The 21960-nt window shown below is 38.7% G+C and overlaps 1 protein-coding gene across 5 annotated transcripts in view; it reads right to left on the bottom strand.

The window, feature by feature from the left end:
* Window positions 1–1283: 1283 nt before the first annotated feature.
* The window catches only part of MYO1B (myosin IB), a 100869-nt gene continuing 80192 nt past the window's right edge, over window positions 1284–21960 (bottom strand). For 2 of the 5 annotated variants that reach the window (XM_056496326.1, XM_056496327.1), the window contains exons 19-31: window positions 21457–21550; window positions 20900–21049; window positions 19075–19143; window positions 17454–17540; window positions 17068–17154; window positions 14496–14582; window positions 11319–11393; window positions 10796–10930; window positions 9842–9948; window positions 7533–7665; window positions 5892–6044; window positions 4836–4963; window positions 1284–2542 (exon numbers count right to left, since the gene is read on the bottom strand). In XM_056496326.1, coding sequence (XP_056352301.1) covers window positions 2419–2542; window positions 4836–4963; window positions 5892–6044; window positions 7533–7665; window positions 9842–9948; window positions 10796–10930; window positions 11319–11393; window positions 14496–14582; window positions 17068–17154; window positions 17454–17540; window positions 19075–19143; window positions 20900–21049; window positions 21457–21550 — 1429 coding nt within the window. In that variant the 3' untranslated portion in view covers window positions 1284–2418. The remainder of the gene's footprint in view (window positions 2543–4835; window positions 4964–5891; window positions 6045–7532; window positions 7666–9841; window positions 9949–10795; window positions 10931–11318; window positions 11394–14495; window positions 14583–17067; window positions 17155–17453; window positions 17541–19074; window positions 19144–20899; window positions 21050–21456; window positions 21551–21960) is intronic. The other 3 variants (XM_056496330.1, XM_056496329.1, XM_056496328.1) reach the window with 2 other exon arrangements.

Genomic DNA, 21960 nt, shown 5'->3' with positions numbered 1-21960 from the left:
GAAACAAGAGAAACTTCAAGGTGAGGAGTTTGTCCTTCTTCCAGTCTTTTGCAGGTATGGCTATTATAATTTGCTGCAAAGGTCAAAAAATAGAAGGGATGTGCATACTGGAGCTGGCTGGGATGGGACAAATATCCTGATATTATCTGGTAATGCCCCAATTCCATGGGCCAAATATCCAGATGTTCTTAATCCAAAGTCTCCCGTTTCTTACCTGCAAGCAAACTACAGAATTACATCACTTTTCAAATGTTTATTTTCCTCACTTTTTTACTAATTTTCAAAGTTTTCTCCGTGTGGTTCTTACTGTGAGGTTTCCAAGAAAGTGAACAATTTAACAAACCCTGCAAATCTTCCCCAAGCAGAACCTCTAACACAGGATTTATGAGTTTTAAAAGCCACATTGTCATTATTGTGTGATGTCTTCTTAAGGCAATGCAGTAATTCCTTTCAAGTACCATAATTTTGCATCACAAATCGATTCTAAAGTTTCCTTCACACGCACCCGTAATTACAATACATGTAAAATTATTTAAATTTTATCAAACCATTAACCTGACTCATTTATGAGAAGAAGGGTTTGAACTACAGTTATGAGGAAGAGGCAGCTTTTTGCCAGTTTGGGAAGCACATCTTTTGATTACTCCCACTTTCCAAGCTCATGTGTATGGACTTCTAACAGCAACACTAAGGAAACCTGTTAAAACAATTGCTTTGCACCCAAATCATAGAAAAACCATTTAATCCCAAAGCAGAGTGTGGTGTAACCCAAACCAGTTGTATTTTTGAGACTAATAAGCATTACCACTTGAACACCTACTGCAGCAAACACTGTTTTAACTTTGAACTACCCAGAGCCGTGAGCGCTACATCACATCAGCACAGGCAGAGGAAGGAGACTCTGAGCTTTTCTTTCTCTTTCTTTTATTTATGCTTGGACTTCCAGCACTGCACATCAGATAGCCAGGGTCTCAATCTGTCCTAGACCAGACTGCAAAAACACAACGCACTCGCTCCGCCGTCCTCGCGCCGACAATTCCCACGGTCACATCCCACAAACCCTCCACGTGAGCACCTCCTTCCCTCTGCAAAAGCACCTCTCCTCCCAAGGATTTCAGCTAATGCTTCTGGCTTACAAAAGATTAAGTGCAATCAGTTACACTGAAGGTTTATAACGCGGCCCTCGCTTGCATTGTCTGCGCTCGCATTTACATCAGGCACACGAGTTATATAAAATAGTTTGGAGTACAAAAATATGGTTATAACATAAGAGTACCAAACAGCACAGAATTAGAACAGTTTATTACCATAATACCAATTTATATACAGACCCCCAAATTAAGGATTTTTTTCTTTCTTTTTTTTTAAATTCTAAGTATTCTTCCCAAATTGACAACTGTAGTGTACACCCTAAAAACTGCAAATTAACAACACAGATCTATTTTAAACCCTACATTGTCTATGCAGTCTGCACCAATCCTCTCTCTTGCACACAAAAGTGTATTATAAATAATCTCACAAAATGTCACGTATGTTTTATTGCACATTGTACATGCCAATATTTAAAAGAAAGGCTCAAACCTTTCACTTGATAACTAACTGTTTAAATAACTAGCATTTACTTGTGTTATGAATACTATTGCATTTTTCAGGCTCTAATCTTAACTCATAACTTAAAAGAAGAATAGCAGAACAGAAAATATGCCTTGAACTTTATAGCTCTTGTGAAAAAAAGAAAAAAAGCTTCTTTAATTCTGCTGATCTCTACTTTATAAAGTCATTAAAAACATCTGACCTAATTAAAAATGCTGTTTCAAAATTTCCACATGTTTTACTATAAAATTATGCATGTAGCTGCTTGTGCAATCATCTGTTCCTTCTGTTTGGCAGAATTAGATGTCTCTGTGCTGTGCTGACGGGGAGGTTGAGTTACACAGGTCCTAGTGTGAGCTACAGGAGTTGTTTCATCAGCCCCTGCTCTGCTGGGCTGCACAGGGGGAGCCTGTCAGACACCTGGACAGCCTGGGATAAAAGGACACCCAGCATCAAGGCCATGTGTAATTCCTGTTAAGCAGGTCTCTAGACTAAGGAATACGAGTAAGTTACCATTAATATGTGGGTTTATGATATGCTGCACTAAAATACTGCTGCTAAACAAAGAGAATGATTGGTTGTATGACAGATATGTGCCAGCTGGTAAAAAATGCCTCACTGGATAAAAATCTGTGGTTTTGAGGGTTAAAACTCCGGCATGAATAAAAAGATTTCAAAGTCGATCGATCAAATGTTTTGCCAAAGGTTTCTAAAGCTATTAGCCATCAACAGCTCCAGAAAGGGATAAAAATAGCAAAACCAAACCACTAAAATTGCACTATTACAAAGAAACAAGTCCATGAAAGGGAGAGTCACCAGCTGCAGTTAGGGGACAGCCACTTCCAGAAGCCGATTGTTTTTTCGCTTGCAGGTTGGGATGTTGCCGTTTTTCTGGCTGCCTTGTATGAACTTCACACACACTTTGTCCTGCTTGAACTGGACCAGGAACCTGAGAGGGAATAGTAAAATTTTAGTTAAGTGTGGAGAGGGGAAAAAAAAAAAGACATATGAGGATCAGAAGTATTTTCCTGTTGGTTCTAAGCATCGCTCCAAATGATGTCTTTTTTCAGCTCTGTACTAATAACAAAGAATTGGGGGATAAATAAAAAAAAACCCATGGGCTAGAATCGCCTTAATGATTGCTTTTTGCCTAAAACTGTGGACATTTTACAAGTTAATTTGCTATCCATTTAGAAAAAAAACCAGTTTGAAACAGAATTTCTCGTGTACCAGAAACGCAGCAAAGACTATTTCCAACTACTTCACTGCTAGCCAAAGAGACTTCTCTGTTTTCATGGAAGCTCAATACTTCTGTGGCAACATTGGGAGTTTTCTTTTGATTTATGCTTAATTTAGTACATCTGGTATTTTAGCAGCTCTCATATGCCTAATCCTCCGTTAGCCTTTATAGCCCCCTGCTCAGCATCTGAGAAAATTCACTTCCTGCCCAGCACTCTCCAAATTTAGACATTTTCTACAGTTCAGGGTAAATTAATCTGGATTTGACTCTTCACTTTTTACTGGAAGGGAAATTTCACTGAATGTGGAGAAATGCTTTTTTAAAAAAACCCACCACCACACAAACCCAACAAGCTCTCACGGATCTGGACAGCGAGATTAAAAGCAATAAGCAAGGCAGTGCTGCCTCTTGGCTCTCATGCAGTGGCTGCTGACCTAAAAAGTCCTTTGTAACACAGCAGATTTTCCCTTTTAGCATCCTTAAAAAAAGTCCTCCAGCAGAGGCCAAAAACTTCAAAGAATTTGCTCTGCAGCCGGAAACCACAAATCAAGCTGACGGCAGAGCTCAGGGGAGGAAGTGGCCTCTGCTGTGCTGAGCTGCCCTTCAGTGCTGCTTTCCTGCACTCAGAGCTTGCTCTCTCTCCCCAAAAAGCAGAGCAGCCAAAATAAGGGCACATTTTCTCCCCAATCCCTAGCTGTGCTTGTGTCTAAATTCTAGCAGGGAGAAGACTCCAGCTTCGCCATCAACGGAGACGCGAACAGTTTGAAGTTATTTAGTCTGGATAAACTCAACAGCAATACACACATGAATGTTTTTAATCTGCCAGAGAAGAAACAAAGACCACATCCCAAAAAGCAAGGCTCCCTGAAAGCAGGCTGTTTTCCAGACCTAAGGCAAGCAGGCAATCCAGACTAGTGCAATGCATGCTTAAACTTTGCTTTAGTAGTTTCCTCCTTTGTAGCATCCCTTAAACTAGAAACTTACTGGGGATAGGCACACTCTCTTAGAGACTAAAAAACCACACACTCCTGAGCAAATTAAATGACATCTGGTAACAGAACAAAGGAAAATGGCAGATTTTATTTTCAAGGAAAGAGCAAAATTAGCGCTTTCATAAGTCCTCAAATCTGAACAGATACAAACTGTACTCACTACCATGACTCTAGAACACAACCAGTATGTTCCAGAAAAAAAGGTGCAATTTTTGCCTACAGGAAACTTACTTTACCATTGTTAAAGGGTTCCAAATTTCTGCTTCATTCAAAGTGAATAAACCCACCAAATCAACACGACTGAAAAGAGGGGCCACTTCACAGAACAAAAGTGGCACATGACAATGGTGGACAAAGTGGGAGACTCTTACTCAGCAAACTTTAGAAGCTCACACACACATATAAACACCTTTATTCCATAATTAAAACCATAAAAAAGGCAGTCCTTATTTAAGGCCAAAATATGAAATTGTACCAAGCAGAAAGAATACTATTTTAAGATGCAAATTTTTCATCAAACAAAGCTTTTGAACAACAATAGGTTGTTACACCTTCACAAGAGAGAAGATGGAGCTTCATAAATCTACATTGGACTGGGGAGGGGCTTGGGGTTCTTTTTGGGTTGTTTTCAGAAGAACTTGGCACTTAATGTCCACTCTAATCTATAAATATCTCATAGTAATCTGTGAACTTTTCAGCCACATGTAAAATTGTTCTCTCAAATGTTATAACTCTTGATTATTTCTACAGCAGCAATTCTGCTTCACAGCCCTATTTGAAAGTACTTTAACAAAAGCACATTTTCTGTAATGGTTTTCAGGGACATAAAAGCCAAAATGAATACCATAAATGAGCACACACTGAAAACTGGATCCCTCTTTACAACTATTCTGTCTAGAGAAAAGAAGTATGAGCCACACAACAGTGTTTTGTTATTCTGACACTAGATACTTGACTTTTTAGCATGCTGCATTGAAGCAAATGCACTCTTAAGCAAACAAGAAACATACTCATCAGATATCTCAATGTTGAGCTTCTGTTTGGTTTGGCTCAGGGTAGTGCGGTACAGTTTAGTGGCCATTTCAATAAGGTGATCACTGCTGAGCAGGAAATCTCCTTTACTGGCAGCTTCTGAACCCTGAAACAGGAAGGAAAGCAGTTAGGACTACCAAAACCTTGAGTATGATTAAATGGCAGCCAGGCAGGAGGGTTTATAAGGAGTCTTCTCTTCCCAGTTTAAGAAAACAACAATCTTTTGTCTTGTAAATTAAATAGCGATTGCAGTGCAGTGTATAGGATCAAAATACCATTTGCATCCAAATAATCTACAAATTAGGTGAGAAAGGAAAAAAAATCCCTTCTGGCCCTCAAGGAGAGTCATCTTCATTTTCCTACAAAACTGTAGTGTTTCTGTATCCCTTGTCTGGATATACCACAGCAAGCTTCCAATCCAATCCAATCCAATCCAATCCAATCCAATCCAATCCAATTTCACTTTCAGGAATCAACAAAAGCAAAATACCAACACCATGACTAGCATGATGGCAGTATGAAAAGACACTGTATGTAACAGTTCTTCAGATTCATTCAGGCTAGAACACAGATGCCAGCTTAATGATTTTAGCAGAGCAATGGTTACAGTGCAGTGAGGCAAATATAGCACTGAGCTAAGTTCTTTAGAACTGAGTAACAAATTAACTGTGCCTCAACGTGGACTTCTTGGCATCCCATAAAGAAGAGAGAAATCTTCTGCCAGTACATGTAAGGAAAACACTGGCTCAAGGTACCTGAACCATATTGCAAGTGGAAAACTCTGGTCCTGAAGAGACTGCAGTGAAACATGAAGTCTGATTTTCACAGTTAAATGATCGTTCATAATGTAATAAACTGTTCTCATTTGGCTCCAGTAGCTTTAAATCAAAGTGTTTTTCAGTTATGGCAAAGTTCAATAAATTTCTAAGCCGACAAGCTGACCCCTATGGTTTAATGCTACAAGATAATTAACAAGCTTTACATTGCTGCATGTAAAAAAAGTAATATTATTGTGTGATGGGGTGGTAACCAACCTCCTTGAGGTGCACTGCAAAGAATCCATCATTTTGGGAGCTCATGGACACTTTGGTAACATCTCCCAGTGGAACCTCTGACTTGATAGTCCCAGATTTCTGATCCGCAAGAAGAACGTTGTTTTTGGTTAACAAGAAAATCCTGGATGCAGCCTGTGAAAATGCAAAAATGCAGGTCATGGTCTACATGAGGAGAGAACTGGTTTATCATGGAGCACCTACTAGGATCCAAGGAGCTCACAGAGTTAAAAAGCTTGGCCCACATTAGCAAATGTGAACATTTGATGTTCAGTAAAAGCTGCAGGTCAGTTAAAATCAGGTCAAATTTATTTATGTGTCTAATTATAGACTGAGAAGCTTAGCTCATTTTGGCACATATGCTTAGGTATAAACAGTTCCTTTAATTACTGGCTTACTGTAAAATTCAGAAAGTGAAACACTGAAATGATGCAAATCAGGATAACCTCATTTCTCATGCTCTTTAAACCTCTAGGAAAATCATCACACACTAAGTCTATATTGATCATTATTCACCAAAACTATTATGCAGAGCAACACAAATCACATAAGTACTTTTCAGAGTTATGTTCTCCTCCCTTTATCTACTGAAATTACCCTTTAGGAGGATAAGCATTCATATTTTCAAAAGACAAATACTTTTAAAGCATGAAATGTGTGTTCTTAAATTTGTCTTAGAAAATACTAAGAAAGAGAAATGAGAAATTAATCCACGTACACATTTTTTTTCCTTTAAACTTTTAAAGAATAAAATCTTTATTAGAATTAAGAAGTAGCTGCCTTAAGCCCACAGAACCATAGTTAATTATTTTATTTTTTTTTAATCTTGAGAACTGTAGCCTATGCGAGTACAGGAAAGATATTGTCTTCATTTAATTAATTTTCTGGTTTAGAAGAAACTAACTTGGAATCAACCACTGGCAACCTAATTTCACTCCTACAAATGCATAAATTACATCTACATCTGAGAAGCTGAGATCTACTACTTCTAATATTTAGACAGATATTGTGAAAGCAATTAAGTTTACTAAGGCAGAATAATACCTCCTGTTTTAATAAGTATAATTTAAATGCAAAATGTGTTCTATGTTAGCAGAACAAAAAGGAACCCACCATATTTAACAACTTTATTCAAATGATACAAAAAAAACTTGAAACTTGCCTCTTCATTCCAAAGAGCTTTGAAAAACAAAGCTAGCAGAGGATCCTCTCATAATTTTAAAAGATAATAAAATGTGATAATCAGAAGCTTGACTGACAGCATGGACTTTGAAAAGTTTTCTAAATACTTGAATAAGATATTCTCTAAAAGTTTATTTTCTTTAATTGGAAAACAGAAGATGTTAGCTGAGTACAGAGACTATGTTTATTTGTGACACAATACAGTCTGTTACCAGCTGATGAGACACCTTTTATGTTTGGAAAAGTCACTGGAAACTACAAAACAAGATTTGAATAATCTTTATGTAAATTTAAAAGAGGTGCTTAAAATCACCAAGTTACATAAATACAACATTTCCAGTCTTGCCCTTAAAAATCCTCAGACTATTGCAAGCCTCTCTTTCAATGTATTTTTAACAAAAATGATCTACCCTTCTGGGTAAATCAAATCCATGTGATTACCTTCCCATTGGCTCTGTTGATCTTATTCACAACTTCTGCAATAATGATCTTCTCGTCCACGGCATCTTTGAGCTTTTTGTACTTGGGGTTCTCGCTGATCTCCAGGTACGCCCCTTGGAAGGGCTGCCCAACACTGCCCAGGAGAACAGCACAGCAAGCAGAGTTAAACACCAGCCTCAGGAGGAGCAGACCTGACAGCACCTCAGGCTTCGTGGGGACATGCACCAAATGCAATTTTCACTCATGCTGGATGAAGAGAAGGCTGTCACCAAAGACAGAACAGGGTGGGGTTTGGTTTCTCCTTGCTCTGGAAGCATTTTCCAGTTACGTGGGCCAAATTGCTTTGTTTTGTGTTAAAATAAGGCCAAGAAGTTATGAATTCTGCTTGCTTTGTTTGGAAGCCACTTTTAAAATAGTGATTTAAATACAGGCAAAGCTTTGCCAAGACTGGAGCCCAAGAGAAACCAATACATTACGTGGAACAGCACTGCCTTTGCAATTGCATCTCTGGCACACAGAGAGATGGGAAAGAGGAGGAAGGGTACTGGAATTTTAGTACCCACAAGTCCCTCTCTCTCCTTAACTATACTACAGACAGAAAATTAGCCACATCCTATGAAACATTATCATACTAATTAATCAGAAACTTTATACAGTAATTTTCTCTACCCTTAGGTCGATTAAAAAACACCAAAACAGCAAAACAACAGTAGGAGCTAATCAGCTCTGAATACCAGGAAAAAAGAGATGGAAATGTTTCTAAATGAATGCAGGGCAGGGAAAGCATTCTAACTTTCCACCATGTTGGAACTTTGGGGGTTTTGGGTATTTATTAATTAGCATTATGAAACCATAGTCATCAAAACAATAGATTCCCTGTGGCCTTCATCCCTGACCAAACAATGACAAGTTATAAGTTACAGCTAAAAGTGAAATGAGTCAACAGTTCCTCTATCATATATCACTTAAGAATGTTTTGGATAAAAATTACTCATATATATATATCTGTATGGTGCATGTGTGTGTGTATTTTGCTGTATTTCATTGTTCAGCCTTGGTGTAAAAAGTACCAAACCAGGGATATAAATAGAATTCCTTCTTTCCCAAGGAGTTCTGTACTGAGCAGATGCATACTGACTAAAACCTAAAAAGACCTGCTTGCTCATAGGAAAGTCCAAAGGCATCATCTCTCTCTTTTCCCAGCAGCATAAAAAGACATCCCAAAGCAAATAAGGGAACTAACCACAAGGCAGCATATATAGCCATTAAGTAAGTGATCTACTGAAGGGGGAAAAAAGAGAAATGTACACTGAGCCCATTACAGGAAAACAGGAAATGTCTATAAAAAAATGACACAAAAAACCAAGGAAACACACAAACAACAAGCAGAGCTTGTCCATGCATGGAACTGTTCTCATAAACTCCTGCAGATTCTGTTCCTCCCTCTGCTGAACCTTGCTTCTCATTCTATTTGTTCCTGCTCAGCTCAAACTACAGCTTCTAAGAGAAAACTCTCTTGAGATGAACAAGATGGTTATTTTCTAGAAAAAACGATTTATAAGCTCATATTCACTTAAAAAGTGCAAGCCAACTTATTTCATGGACATCACATATCTCTTTTGTCAGTTTTATTGCATACCAAAAGAAGTGTATTCCTTAATTAAAATGAGATGCTGCTGCACTTTCTTGAATAATGCTGGCTCTATAGATAGCAATGACAAGGATCTGTCAGTTTTAAAGAACTCGATAATCTGCGAAACCAAAAAACTGATTTGCAAAGATTTCACATTGTTAAAAGGAAAAAAAAAAAAGAAAGAAAAAATATTCTAAAATGGAAATAGAAATTTCTTTTAAGTATCTTTGCAAAAGGATGTGCATCTAACTCTTCAATTACCCAGTCTTCACCTCAGAGCACTCTGGTGAATGTGCTGAGTTTGAGCACAGGAGAGCTCCCCAGCACAGCTCATCTGGGAGTGAGTGGCACTGACACTTAGAGCCTTCCACCCACTCCACCTTTACTATTGCAGGAAACAGCCTGGTGGGAATGAGGGGAAAGAGCAACAAACCACCATGGATTCTGGACCAGAATTTCTTCCTATCACAGGACTGGTGGCAGTGACAATATCTAAGTTAGTTTTTAACTGAGGTCAGTTTTCAGGATGGTAAAGGCAAATGATGGAGAGGTGCTGTCAAAGAAGGAAAATGCACTTTCCTGCTTAAGATAAAAAGCAAGTTCTTGCTTAGTTTCCTAAACCTATGTGAGGATGTTGAATTTCTTGTACACTAAAAGCAGCAGAATCAGTCATTACCTGGCTGGATATAAAGCCTTCTTGTCCTTGAAAAGTTCACTTGCTTCCAGTTTTTCTTCATATATAAGCTTCTGCTGATCTGTGAACTGATCTCTGTACTTCTTACACTACAAAACAGGATATATTAAACAAACCATAAAATTATCTTTCCCAATCTCACAGCAGCCCAAACTCATGTTTGCTCATTGCTCAAGATGCACATTCTTTGTATGCCTCTGAAGTGATTCAGCTCCATCCTACACGCCACTGATAACAAACAGCAGAGGTGTTCTTTCCCCCTCATCCATTCTAGATACTTTTGAATCACACCAGAAACAATACATAAAACATCTCCTGTAAGCACATTGTACTCGAGCATGAGCTTAATCTTTGAGGTACCATTCATTGGAAGAGTGCTCTAAAAAGGCTCACAGAAACAAAAATACAGCTCCACAATTTTGGAATTGCATGTAGGCTGAGAGAAAGGAAAAAAATCACAGTTGAGAGGGTGAGTTTTGCAGGCTCAGAAAGAAGAAGTGTTCCTTGACAATTCACAGAAAACACAGCCCACAAGATCAATAAAACCTCCCATCAGCGCTTGGGCAGATTCTCGCCCTTCTCTCCCACCAAAGATCCAAAACAAATTTCAGCTAACCACAGCTCACAAGTAAAAAATTCCACCCAGCACTTCCAGCGTTGGTCTAAGCCCTGGCCATGGACCCATTACAAGCTATTAATTAACAGGCTGATGGCAGGAAGCAAACCTCTCCCCCTAGCCCCAGAAAGGAGTAGCCAGGATAGTTATATCCCCTGCAGGCCAAAGGCAATGATCAAAAAGCATACTCCTTCCAAAAAAATAAAATTATTCTGGCTGGAACAGAAGGAAATACATCCTAAAAATAGACCCTTTGTGAACAAAACTGTTGAAAATCATGGGAAGAAGTTCTGCACAGACAGGACCAGAATGTGTCCTACCCTCCACAAATGGAAAATCCTCTTTAGTTCCTTGTGAGTTGAATCCAAGAAAAGGTAAGGCCTCGCTGGCCAGTTTTTATCTATTGGTGATAAAGAAGGCATCTTATTCTTCATTTCCAAGAAGTATTTTTGCATCTGTGATAAAATTGAAGCAAGATGTTTTATTAATGTTCAAATATCAGTTACTGAAGCACGCAAGGAAAAGCAGATGCTCTGTGATTAAAAAGCACAGTTACCAAACTGCAACTCTCCATAAACCAGATTATGGATTTTTAAAGCCAGGTATATTAAGAAAAGCAGATTTAGGCATCACAGAAGTGTGCCAAATACTTCATACCATTCCTACACCTTCAAACATTATCACTATTCTTTCTTTACAATATCAGACTATTAATTTGTCACTTCTCCATGTACTTGGACATTTCCTTACAAAGACTTTCATAACACAACTATTACATTTGATAGAAAATAAAAGCTTAAAACACAGAAAGTGCACATGTGCTTTGTACAGATAAATACATACAAGTCTCTGAAGGGTAAATTCATAAATTTTTCTTCCAGCATTGGCTCTGAAGAATTTCCTGTATTCTCTACGGACCTGGGAAGTTAAACAAACCCTCAAAATGAATATAAAGAATGAATTTGTTTGCACAGGTACTTTTTAAACGAGCTTTACAGAAGAAAACATTAAAACAAGCATATGTACATGCAAAGGCTTCCCTGAAATAGGAACATCACCTGGTCACATTTAAATTATGTGAGGTAAACCATGGACCACGATGTCTGAAAGATACCTCGGCTGACCTGAGTGCAATTATTTGCAAACTTATCAAGGAATTTGAAATACTTCCCTCCAAAAAGGCAAATTATTCAAATATTGTCAAATTCACATCATAAATCTATTTTCAATAGGCTTTTGCATAAAGCTGGACTGGAAAAAGTGAGGCATCACCAGTGAGGATACAATTTTCTTGTGTCTGAAGTGACACTGATTTGATGTTAATTACAGAGTTAACTGGTGAAATTTTCAGATTTTTCTCCTTTAAAAGTCTTAATACAGAGTTTGCTATAATAAAAAGTGGATTTTTTTTTTTCCAGAGCAGACTTCTGCATGAAAAAATTCTTTTCACACAAGCAGTCTTCATTCCAAAAGAAAAATAAGATTTTGGTGCTTGGTAAGAGCAGAAAATCAACACAAAGGCTGCTTATATCAAGCTTGATATTTGCTCCCAAAATTTATTTGAAAACCAATCAAATTACAAAAAAAAAAAAAAAAAAAGATCATCAAAACAATTTTTGCAGGTGATGTTAATTTTTAATACATACTTGGAAGTGCAAGTTTTAGAGTACTGGTTTTGCCTTTTGTATTTCCATCAGTGCTAACTGACATAGATCAAAATTCAGAAAAGACAATTAGGGAGAGCCCAACCCAACTGGTTTGCAGCTTTATGTGACACCCAGGCTCATCTCAAGTCAGCTGAAACATCCCTCACATTTTATTGCAAACTCTAGCACAGCCTGCAACACACCTGTTATGGGTTTTGGGCAAAACCCAGGGAAAACATCGTGGCTTTGCATAATTTACCCCAGAGCAAAATTTAGTGGTTTTAGCTAACTCACTGTGTTGCTGGCTTCTCTGTAACCAGAACATAAAGGGAAACTCATTAAATAAAATCCCCTTCAACTTATAGAAAAAAAATTTACCCTGGCACCCCTTTCTGCCTCATATTGATTCATGCATTTTAAGATAGACCAGCATTTGGAAAGCAAGAATCTGTCACCATTTGGGGACAAAAAACACCCCACAGGTAAACAGATTTTACTTAATTACATATTAAGATGCATCAACAAAACTGGCAGCATTCAGCTGTCGTCATTCCATGCAAATTCAGTGCAGATTTTTTTCCTTCTCACTTTATAAGAGAAAAATATCAGAGGTCTTATTCAGTCATTTTCTGCAAGGCTTAGTGCTCTATAATTAGAGTACATCCTTTATTAATTATTCAGGGTGGTAATCAACACACTCAAAGCCACTCCAACCACAATCACCCCAAATCTCACCATAGACCCTCCATAATGATCCTGCTTTATATTATTCTTTGCAAGCTGCAAGGTGTGCAAATTAATTTGGAAGAAAGGAACTAACAGACACCCACACATCCTATTGGTGCTGCAGGGAAGCTGCAAAGCAAGCACTGAGAAATGCAAGCTGCTCCAGAAAAGCCTAAATCTGGAAAATACCACAAATGCTATTAAAATCTACTTGGTATACAATTAAAAAAAAAAAAAACAACCTAAAAATCCTCATAACTTAATGGTTTCATCATCATTTTTATCAATTTTAATTCTTCAGCCTCACAATGTCATGGGTGAAAGGACTTTGCCTTCAAACTACCTGTGGTAACAGTGATATATTGGAATGACAGACTACAGTCTTATTCAGAAAAATCTGTATATTTCAATGAGATGGAAATTGGAAATGTAGCTTACACTATATCTAATGAATTCACTGAAAACCACACCACAGACTGCAGAAATGTATTCCTGCTGTAATGTGCCTCAAAGGTTTTGGAGTCATCAGCTTGCATTTAAATGCTGCTGTTTGATATAAAACGGCCTCTGAGTTCTCAGGAGGGACGTAGCCTTGCCTTAAAAATCATAAAAACAGACCTACTTTGGCAGTAGTACCTAAAGTGTGATTCTGATCTGCAGAATGACTTCTTAAAATGGCTCCTTTGTATTTTCCAGCTCTGGTTTCCATGTATGTATTGTAATGGATTTTTTTTAAATACAATTGAACATGTATTATATACAATTATATGTTTCTATTTGTCCCATTTCATCACTGTCAGAATAAGTACAAGAATATGAGAGCTGAACTTTACTCTGCATTATGGAGTGAATTGTTCCTTTCATACCTCTGTAGTCTACAATTCCTATTAGCCAAAGTCACCCCAGCCAAACCAAACAGATTCAGATTTCCACAGCTCTTCAGGGCTGCATCTCTAAAACTGTGCTGTGTAAATCATCTGGGCACAGACCTGAAACATCTGAAGATGCCATTTTCATAGTCTATTTACAGAGCAGAACTACATTTTTTCAGATTACAGATGTGTTTTCTTTTGCCAACCAGTCCTTGAAAGCAAGGGACGGGAAACAAAACGCTCTTGGGCGTCTCCATTTTTTCTAGGAATTCGTGGCTGTCACAAGCCACAAGGTAGCTGTGTGCAATGCCAGGCCCTAAAAAGGCTGCTGGATGCAACAGGACACGAGCACTGGCTCTGCACCCTGCCCTCCTCCACACTGGGATCAGGGGTCTACTGCGAGCAGCAGTGAGAGTCAGAACGGGAAGTGGGGTGGAAGTGTTAACAAGCAGAGGTCACAACAAGAAAATACATCCTTGTAATCTTTCCAGATAGGACCTTTGCCAAGGTAGGTCAGTTTTTAAACAACTGTAACAGAGCGCCTTTAACCTGGCTTTTGTCCTTCTCTTGAAAGCTGCGATTCCTGACATGACAAAAAACCCCCAATGCCTCGATGTTGCTGTCAGTGAGGCAGCTTCAGCTTCTGACTTAAAGTCCATGACCAAGTTAACCAGTGTGTCAAAAAGCATCCCTTCAGGTGAGCCCGCACAACTGCTGCTTTATTAAGAGTTAGTAAGGTGTGCCACGCTTTACTGAGTCCATGTTGGAGAAAGTACCTTCAGTCCAAGCCAGTAGGCCCAAATGACTGCCACAGCATGCTTACGCCTAGCCTCCTCCTTCAAGAGCTTCAGCTCCCTCCGAGCCTGGAAGGTTCAGAGAGTGAACAAGAGAGACAGCGCGATGCAGACAGCACACTGGGAGGGAGGGAGGGAGGGAGGGAGGGATGGAGGCACTGCAACCGTGGGAGGGGAGAGAGCCACACACAGCTGGAACAAGCTGCTGACAGGTGGGAATGTGGCCAGCCCTGTGCTATTCACTGCCAGCCCTTCCTCCTCCTCCCTGGGCGTCCCACAGCTGGATTCTGACGGGAGAGCTCTGCCCGCGGTTTCGCGAGCGAAGCGACGCTAAAATCTCACCATCAGCTCGGGGTCATGATGGCTTTCCAGCACTGTAATGAGGGCTTTTATTCTACAGGTCATTTCTTATTTGGATCTTTGTGTATTTAGAAAAATAAAAATCTCTGGAGATTTTTGATGTCTGTCTGTGGAATTAAGGGGCAAAGCCATCAAACCGAGCACGCATTCCTCATGTAAAAAGAAATAGGCACCTTCCTGCCTTTCATCAATCATTCAATTTTAGGAAAGCAATTTGAGGCATGTGTGGGCAACTTAACAGAATGCTGCATTTTAGGAGAGTGCACATTTTTAATCCAGTTATCTGATGACAACACTGAAGGAAGAGTCGCAGTATTACAGGCTCAGTCAGAGCAGCTCCAGCCCTGCTTCTGCACTTGTCAAGCTGTAAGTTATCAGACTTGTGCAGCAGCAGTTCCAGCCTGTGCCAGTCATGCTCTTCTGGGGCAGCTGGAAAGGTTAATGTGCAGTAGATGGAGACTCAGAGATTATGTTTTCACTCATCTGCTTGGCAGAAAAGCTCCTACTGCACAGCAATGTAAAAGCAAGAGCTATGCAAAGCTAAGTATTTGTCTGTCTTGTGAAAAGGAAGGAAACTGAGTACTCGAGGCTCACACTTTTATTTTTCTTTACTTGTGGGGGTTTTTTTGGTAAATCAAGAGACTTCTGATAAGTTTTAAAATTTTTTGTTTTAAATATTCCCCCAGGAAAAGATAAAAGATAACACCAATAAAAAGTTGTCTCTCTTATCAGAGACTGCAATTATTTTTCTAAGCTTAATTCAATTTAGATTATTATCTTTATATACATATATATTATTATATTTATATTATTTCTGTTCAAGGAATAAGGAGACAATTTTTCATTAAATTCCTGTGAGCCAGTTGCTAAAAATAACTATTAAACCATGTTAAAAATTATCCAAATCTACTAAACATTTAAATGAGGAACATTAACATGGTTAACACTATTCCATCCACTGGATGTATCTTTTAATTCTAAGGAGTATCTTAAAACTATGAAAATAAATATCTCTTCTGCAGTACTGAGTGAATTTTTGGTGAAAGGAACTCTGGTTAAAAATAAAATAAATTCTCAATGTGCTTAATCACATAGAGGAAACTGTGTGTCTGTCAAATTATATCATTACCTAAATATCAAGCTAGAACTGAAAAGTTCTGAAGACTCTCCAGTATGAAGGAAATTCTGTACATGTTTGTTTGGATTCCCAGGGCTGCCATTTTGCTGGAAATCTATTAGATTTATACCAAAATAGCAAAGGTCAAACACAGCAATATACCCCAGATGTAATTTGAGCACATTTCTCCATCCAGTTGGCAAGGTGTTCTAAAAACACACCCACAACACAAATAATAACTGAAAAATTTTTTAAGTCTAATGTTTTTATGGTTTTCAACTAAATTAGGAATTTATTAATTGAAACCAATATATTTTTGACCTCTAGTGAACAGCATTTCAAATGTTCACATAACCCACAACTACAGGCTGGGGATTAGCAAGAATCTTTCAGTGGGACTTTGCTTTTGAAAACAAACAGCTGATGCTGAAATTCCTGGGATTTTTCTAGAGCTGTAAGTTTAGAATTGCAAACCAACATCATTTTCTGCTACAAGATCAGCTCATAAAATTTTGCTTTACTTGTAGTTATTGAATTTTTTTTTACTGGTTCAAAACACAGCCAGAGAATCAATTAAACTAATAATAACTAGAATTTAATGAAAATTAATAATGCTGGTTTGAACTTGTAGATGAAGTTTGTCCAGAAAACAGATTATAAAATTGGATCACTAACACAGTGTCACTGAAAGCACTTGTTGGGGGCATGGGGAGGAACACACCAAAAACCCCCAACCTTCTCTCCCCCCACAAACCACGCTTTGCATAGTTACATGTAATTAAATGCATTTCCTAATTTGAGATTACTGTAGTCCAGTCATTTTTAATCTAGTCTAATGGCTGGTTAGTGCAAATCTGTCCTTGGTTGCCATGCAAAGAATTTCCTACTCTACAAAAAACTGGCATACACAAATGCTATCAGGTTTATTAGGTGTGGCATGAATGGAAATGGAAGGAATCGGTGATCATGCTCTATTATTTCAGAGTGAATTGTATTAGTCATTAATTCCCACCATGAAATAGTGATGAAATGATGGTATTGTTGAGCAATGAAGGGGGGGACATGTGCATGAAGTACCTTATATCCAAGCCAGAAAGCCCAAATAACAGCAATAGCATGTTTATTTCTAGCCTCGTCTTTCAGTCGTCTCAGTTCCCTTCGTGCCTGTGATGCATTTGAAAACGGGATATAGAAAAAGCTTAGGAAAGAAAAGGTTACTGCAAGTTCCCACTGGTGCAAGAAAGCAAGGCAGTAACCAGTCACTACAAACAGCAAACATTAAAGCGTGTCCCAGCTTCCCAGACTGCACCAGCTAGGGCATGTTAGCAGCAAAGAGAAACCAAAACAACAGTTTAAGCAGTCAAAGCGGTTTAAGGCACTGACAACACTCCCAGATAACTGCCCTGAGGGATTATCCTTTTTCATTCTGTGCAGGGACACACAGCTTGTTGCCACTTTCTTACCTGGGTGCCGTGCCAATAAGCAGCAATTACTGTGGCAGCCTCGTTGCAACGCTTCAGATGCTTCAGTTCCCGAAGAAGCTTCCGAGACTGTAATTTAAAATGTTATTTTTTACTAACTAACTTTTTATATATTTGAAGCAGGGCACTGCAACTTGTAAATCCAGGCAAAACCAAAAAAACACTGCCTCCAAATCCCCAAGCAAATACATTAAAAAGTGCTGCCCAGCCTAACATCTGCTGCTCCAATGAGGATTCTGTGCTGCAAGACTTTGGGACTGGCAGGTTAGGGGATCTTAGTTCAATGCTCAGTTTCCTCCCAGATTTGCTGCATTACCTGAGATATCTATATGCCTGTTTGCACAATGGCAACAATATTTTTTCTCCATACAGTAAATGTCTAATCCATTTAGAGTGCAATAAAGAATAAATCACAAGTAAATTGCCTGGCTTCAGGTCACACCAAAGGCTGCTGTCATACCAGTCTTTCATGCACAGTAATGCTACTGCAAAAGAGCTTGTTCTCCAATGGCAAACAGAAAACCACAACTCAAGATGATGCTTTTAACCCAGTTTCCTTCAAATAATGCTCATGGGAAAAGACAGCACATCAATAGTTAGACTGAAATTATATTTTTAACCCATTTAAACAAAATAATAAAGACAAAGTAAAAATCCAGAGAAATAGCAAAATCAAATCATGTTGCTTTATTGCTGGCAAACTTTAAAGCCTTCTGGGCAGGAGAAACTGTTTACACCAGCAGCTACTAATTGCAGCCCCTTCCTTCCCTGTCTGACAGAAAGAGAACTGACTCCAGAATTAAAGGCAGCTCTCTCTTCACTAACTAGAGGGGAAAGCCACCTTTAACAGGGTGAAGAAAGCTTAATAAGAAAATAGAAGAGCCCAGGGTTGTTTTTTCTGAAGATGGACAGCAGTAGTTTCTTTAAGCATCATGGCTGCTTTCATGTGAGCTGTTAATTTCCTTTTTACCTCCTGTTAAAGCATCATTCCTTCAATATCTCCTAGGATGCATGATTGTCCCTTCACAAAGCACAAAACTCTCAGATAAGTGATGTGGCAAACTGAGGCAGTGCAAGCCCACAGCAATAAACTACTTTCTCAACACAAGTACACTCTGCTTAGCAGACACAGAACTGAAGATTTAACCCAAGTAACAAATTGTCCAGGCAACCCAAACTCTTTATTTCAATCCTGCTTTCAATTTGATTCATTCTTTAAGAATCCTGTTAAGATGAGAATCCTGTTAAGCATAAAATAACTGCCACAACTTGTTTCTTCCAAATCAGTTCAGTGGCAGAGCCCCAGAGCATCCTTCTCTGGAGCTGCTGGCCTCTCAATTCCCTGGCAGAAGATGCCTCAAGGACAACCCAGTGGTTTAGTGTGGTGCCAGGATTCCACTTGCTCTGTCTGCAAGGACTTACAGCCCAGGCAGCACATGCAGATATCCTGAACTCACCTCTGCTATGAGTGTTAACAATGGCACAGCCACAGCTCCAAGGAGAGCAGATGTGAAAGGCAGGATGCTCAGTGCACTTGGGAAGTGTTTTCTGAGCTGCTCCTTACCTCACCAAACAGGGACAGCTGCAGTGACAGGGAACTCACCTTCCACCCTCTGATGTATGACTGTACTGTAACAGCTGAACTCTTTATCTTCTGGTATTTTTTTTGTTGCTGTATTGGAAACACATATGTGATGCTTAGAATAGAATATCACATCTGTTAAACACTGCATAATAAAGCTTTCATTACTAACATTGGACAATATGCTTGAGGAGACAAGCACTAAATGCAAAAAGTGAACAATTTCTGACTGAGCAGATCAGAGTGTAGATTCTGTGTTCAACTCGAGGGGAAACAAAGCACATCAACAATGCTGCATGGACAATGTCACTCTGTTTACAGAAACACTAAGTTCATGGTCAGCAGCACAAATGCAGATTAAATGCTAACAGTAAGAGCTTTATTTGTCTTTCCCACCACCAGAGTAGCACACAAACTGTCACAAATGCTCAGGTTTGTTGGCTAAGCTTTTTTTACCACCTTTTCATAAGGTATGTGCTGTTCCTATTACCCACACTGCCTTTATTATTGCTGATGATAACTCAGGAAGAGAAAAAAAAACCAAAACCATGGATTCCTGAATGAGATGTTGGAGTACTATTTAAGTATGCCAGGTTGAACAATAAATTTCTTGGACACCAGTTAGGAGAACTAACTTTCCTCCATGGGAAGAGGCTGAGGAAACATCTCTATCACCACCAATAAAACAACTGCTGCCATGTTCCACCCAATAAAGGTTTACAGTTAAGAAATCAGCAGTTCTTGGTCGTGCATTTGTTTTCATTTCTTTGTATTTAAAGCTGTGCCAATCTAGCTGCAGTAAGTCCATTTTAGATTCATTAAGATTGTGTGAGATCATAATGAGGCCATATGGGCATGATGCAATTCTGTGATGATGCTGTTTGTAGGAATGGGGCTTTCAGTCACAAAATCAGAGAGAAGGTTTTTTACAGTAAAAAAAGTCATACTTCAGTCATACTTTTTCCAAATGATCTGCACTTCCCTCCAATTATCCAAGAAGTGAAGCAAACACTGATGGCTTTCCAGAGGACAAACAGAAGTGCTTGTCAACTGAAAAACAGGGATTTGTCAAATCTGCAACTTGCAGCTTCAGAAGACTTTCTTTCCGTGTTTTATCAAGGTTTCTGATGTGTTTGTGCTCTTCTCTAGCAATAACAAAACAGAGCTGAGAAGTTAGAGAGCAGCTTTAAAAACAAATAAATCTTTTTTATCCCGTAAGCCAGTGTTATTTACTAACTGCCAAGAAGAAATGAGAGTGGTGTAACAGTGCTGTTCAGCTCGTGGCACAGAACACCCAGTCCACACATAGAACTGAATCTGCTTTAGGATGAACTGTATCAATAATGATACCAAATCACCAGTCCTAGGAGCTACAATTAAAATAAACCCCTACAGGCAGCATTCTTGAGTCTAAGGCAACTGTTCCAAATAAGGCAAAAACACAAAAAGGCTTAGGAATGACTGAATTCCACAGAACTGCACGTGTATATTACTGAACATTTTTTACACATTAACCATATGTTTGGAGAGCACTGTAAGTGCTGGGAAGCACAGCATTTTAGCTGAATGAAAAAGACTCTTCCCAGCAGAGCCATAGAATCCTGCTCTCCCAGAGTGAAAGGACTCTGGTGAGCTTTTCAATTTTTTAAAAGCAGGCACAGTGTAAACACTTAACAGTAATCTATAGAAACTGAATTTACTTTATTTCTGCTACTGGTACTTAAGCATTAACATAAAATTGAATTCTTTCAACAGCTCTCTGTACATATAAAAAAAAATATCCTGTGAGGGTTATATGTGCTAAACCATGAAGGGAACCCCCCATGTAGCAAGGATGGGATCTTACTGAGTATCTCCTGTACCAGGAAGCGATGACAACCTGGCATTTCTTCATTAGCAAGAAGCGAGTACGGCACTTCCAGCCTCTGTAAATCTTGGCAATCAGAGTAGCCAAGTCCTCCAAACGCTGCTTCCTCAGGTCTTCTAGTTTGAACAGCTGGGTGTGGGGGATTTTAGGGTTTTGGTTGACATTGGAGGAAAAACAGCAGGAGAGAAGAGACAAGGAAAAAAACCCATAAGCACAGTTCTTATAAAAGAAATCTCTTCTTTACTCAAGTCCTCATCTCCAGAGCTACAGGCACATACACCAAGAAGAATTGTGGCAGATACAAAGTCACAAGTCAGTGCTAGAAAATTATATTAAATTAAGGCTGACAGCTATTGTAGAATCTTGATTCACATTGATTTTAATGGGTCTGACATTGAAAAGTGCTTTTTCTTAATGCTACATTCATAGCAATATATCAAAGCACTGCATGTAGAAAAATCTGCAGGAAGCAGGTAGTGAATGATGCTGTCCTCATGAGAGAGGGTCTGATTTAGCAGAAGGCATTTTTCACTTACTGTTCTTGGGTTGCGGATGAATATCTTTGATCTACCGAAAGAAAATTCCTCTTCAGGGATTCCCAATTCATTAAACAGCACCTCTACTCCAGCCCTAAGAAGGAGTAAATGAGCTTAACAAACATGACCCCCAGCTCTAAAACTTCTTACTTTAGATATTCACAGCTTAATTTATGGAAAGTATGTGAAAGCATATTTTAAACTTTTAAATAGTGCTTGACATAAGAAGATTGAAAACTCATTTACTCAGTGGTTTATTCAGCTAAAGGCAAGAATAATCACTGTAAAGATTTAGAATAATTTGATGAAAAAAAGAGCAAATTTTATTTTACAGCATCAGCAACGACCTATTTTTTTTTTCCTCTTACATCTATAATTATTTTACTTAAAAACAGAAGAAAGGAAAAAGGAAGGGCTCACACTAATGTCAAAATGTGAAACCGAGACTGACAAGTTTGACAAATGCCAGCATTCCATTCTCATCAAATGCATTTTCTGAACACC

The sequence above is a fragment of the Oenanthe melanoleuca genome, chromosome 7, assembly GCF_029582105.1.
Source record: "Oenanthe melanoleuca isolate GR-GAL-2019-014 chromosome 7, OMel1.0, whole genome shotgun sequence".
Classification (NCBI taxonomy): Eukaryota; Metazoa; Chordata; class Aves; order Passeriformes; family Muscicapidae; genus Oenanthe; species Oenanthe melanoleuca.
This window is presented reverse-complemented; position numbering and strand designations above follow the sequence as displayed.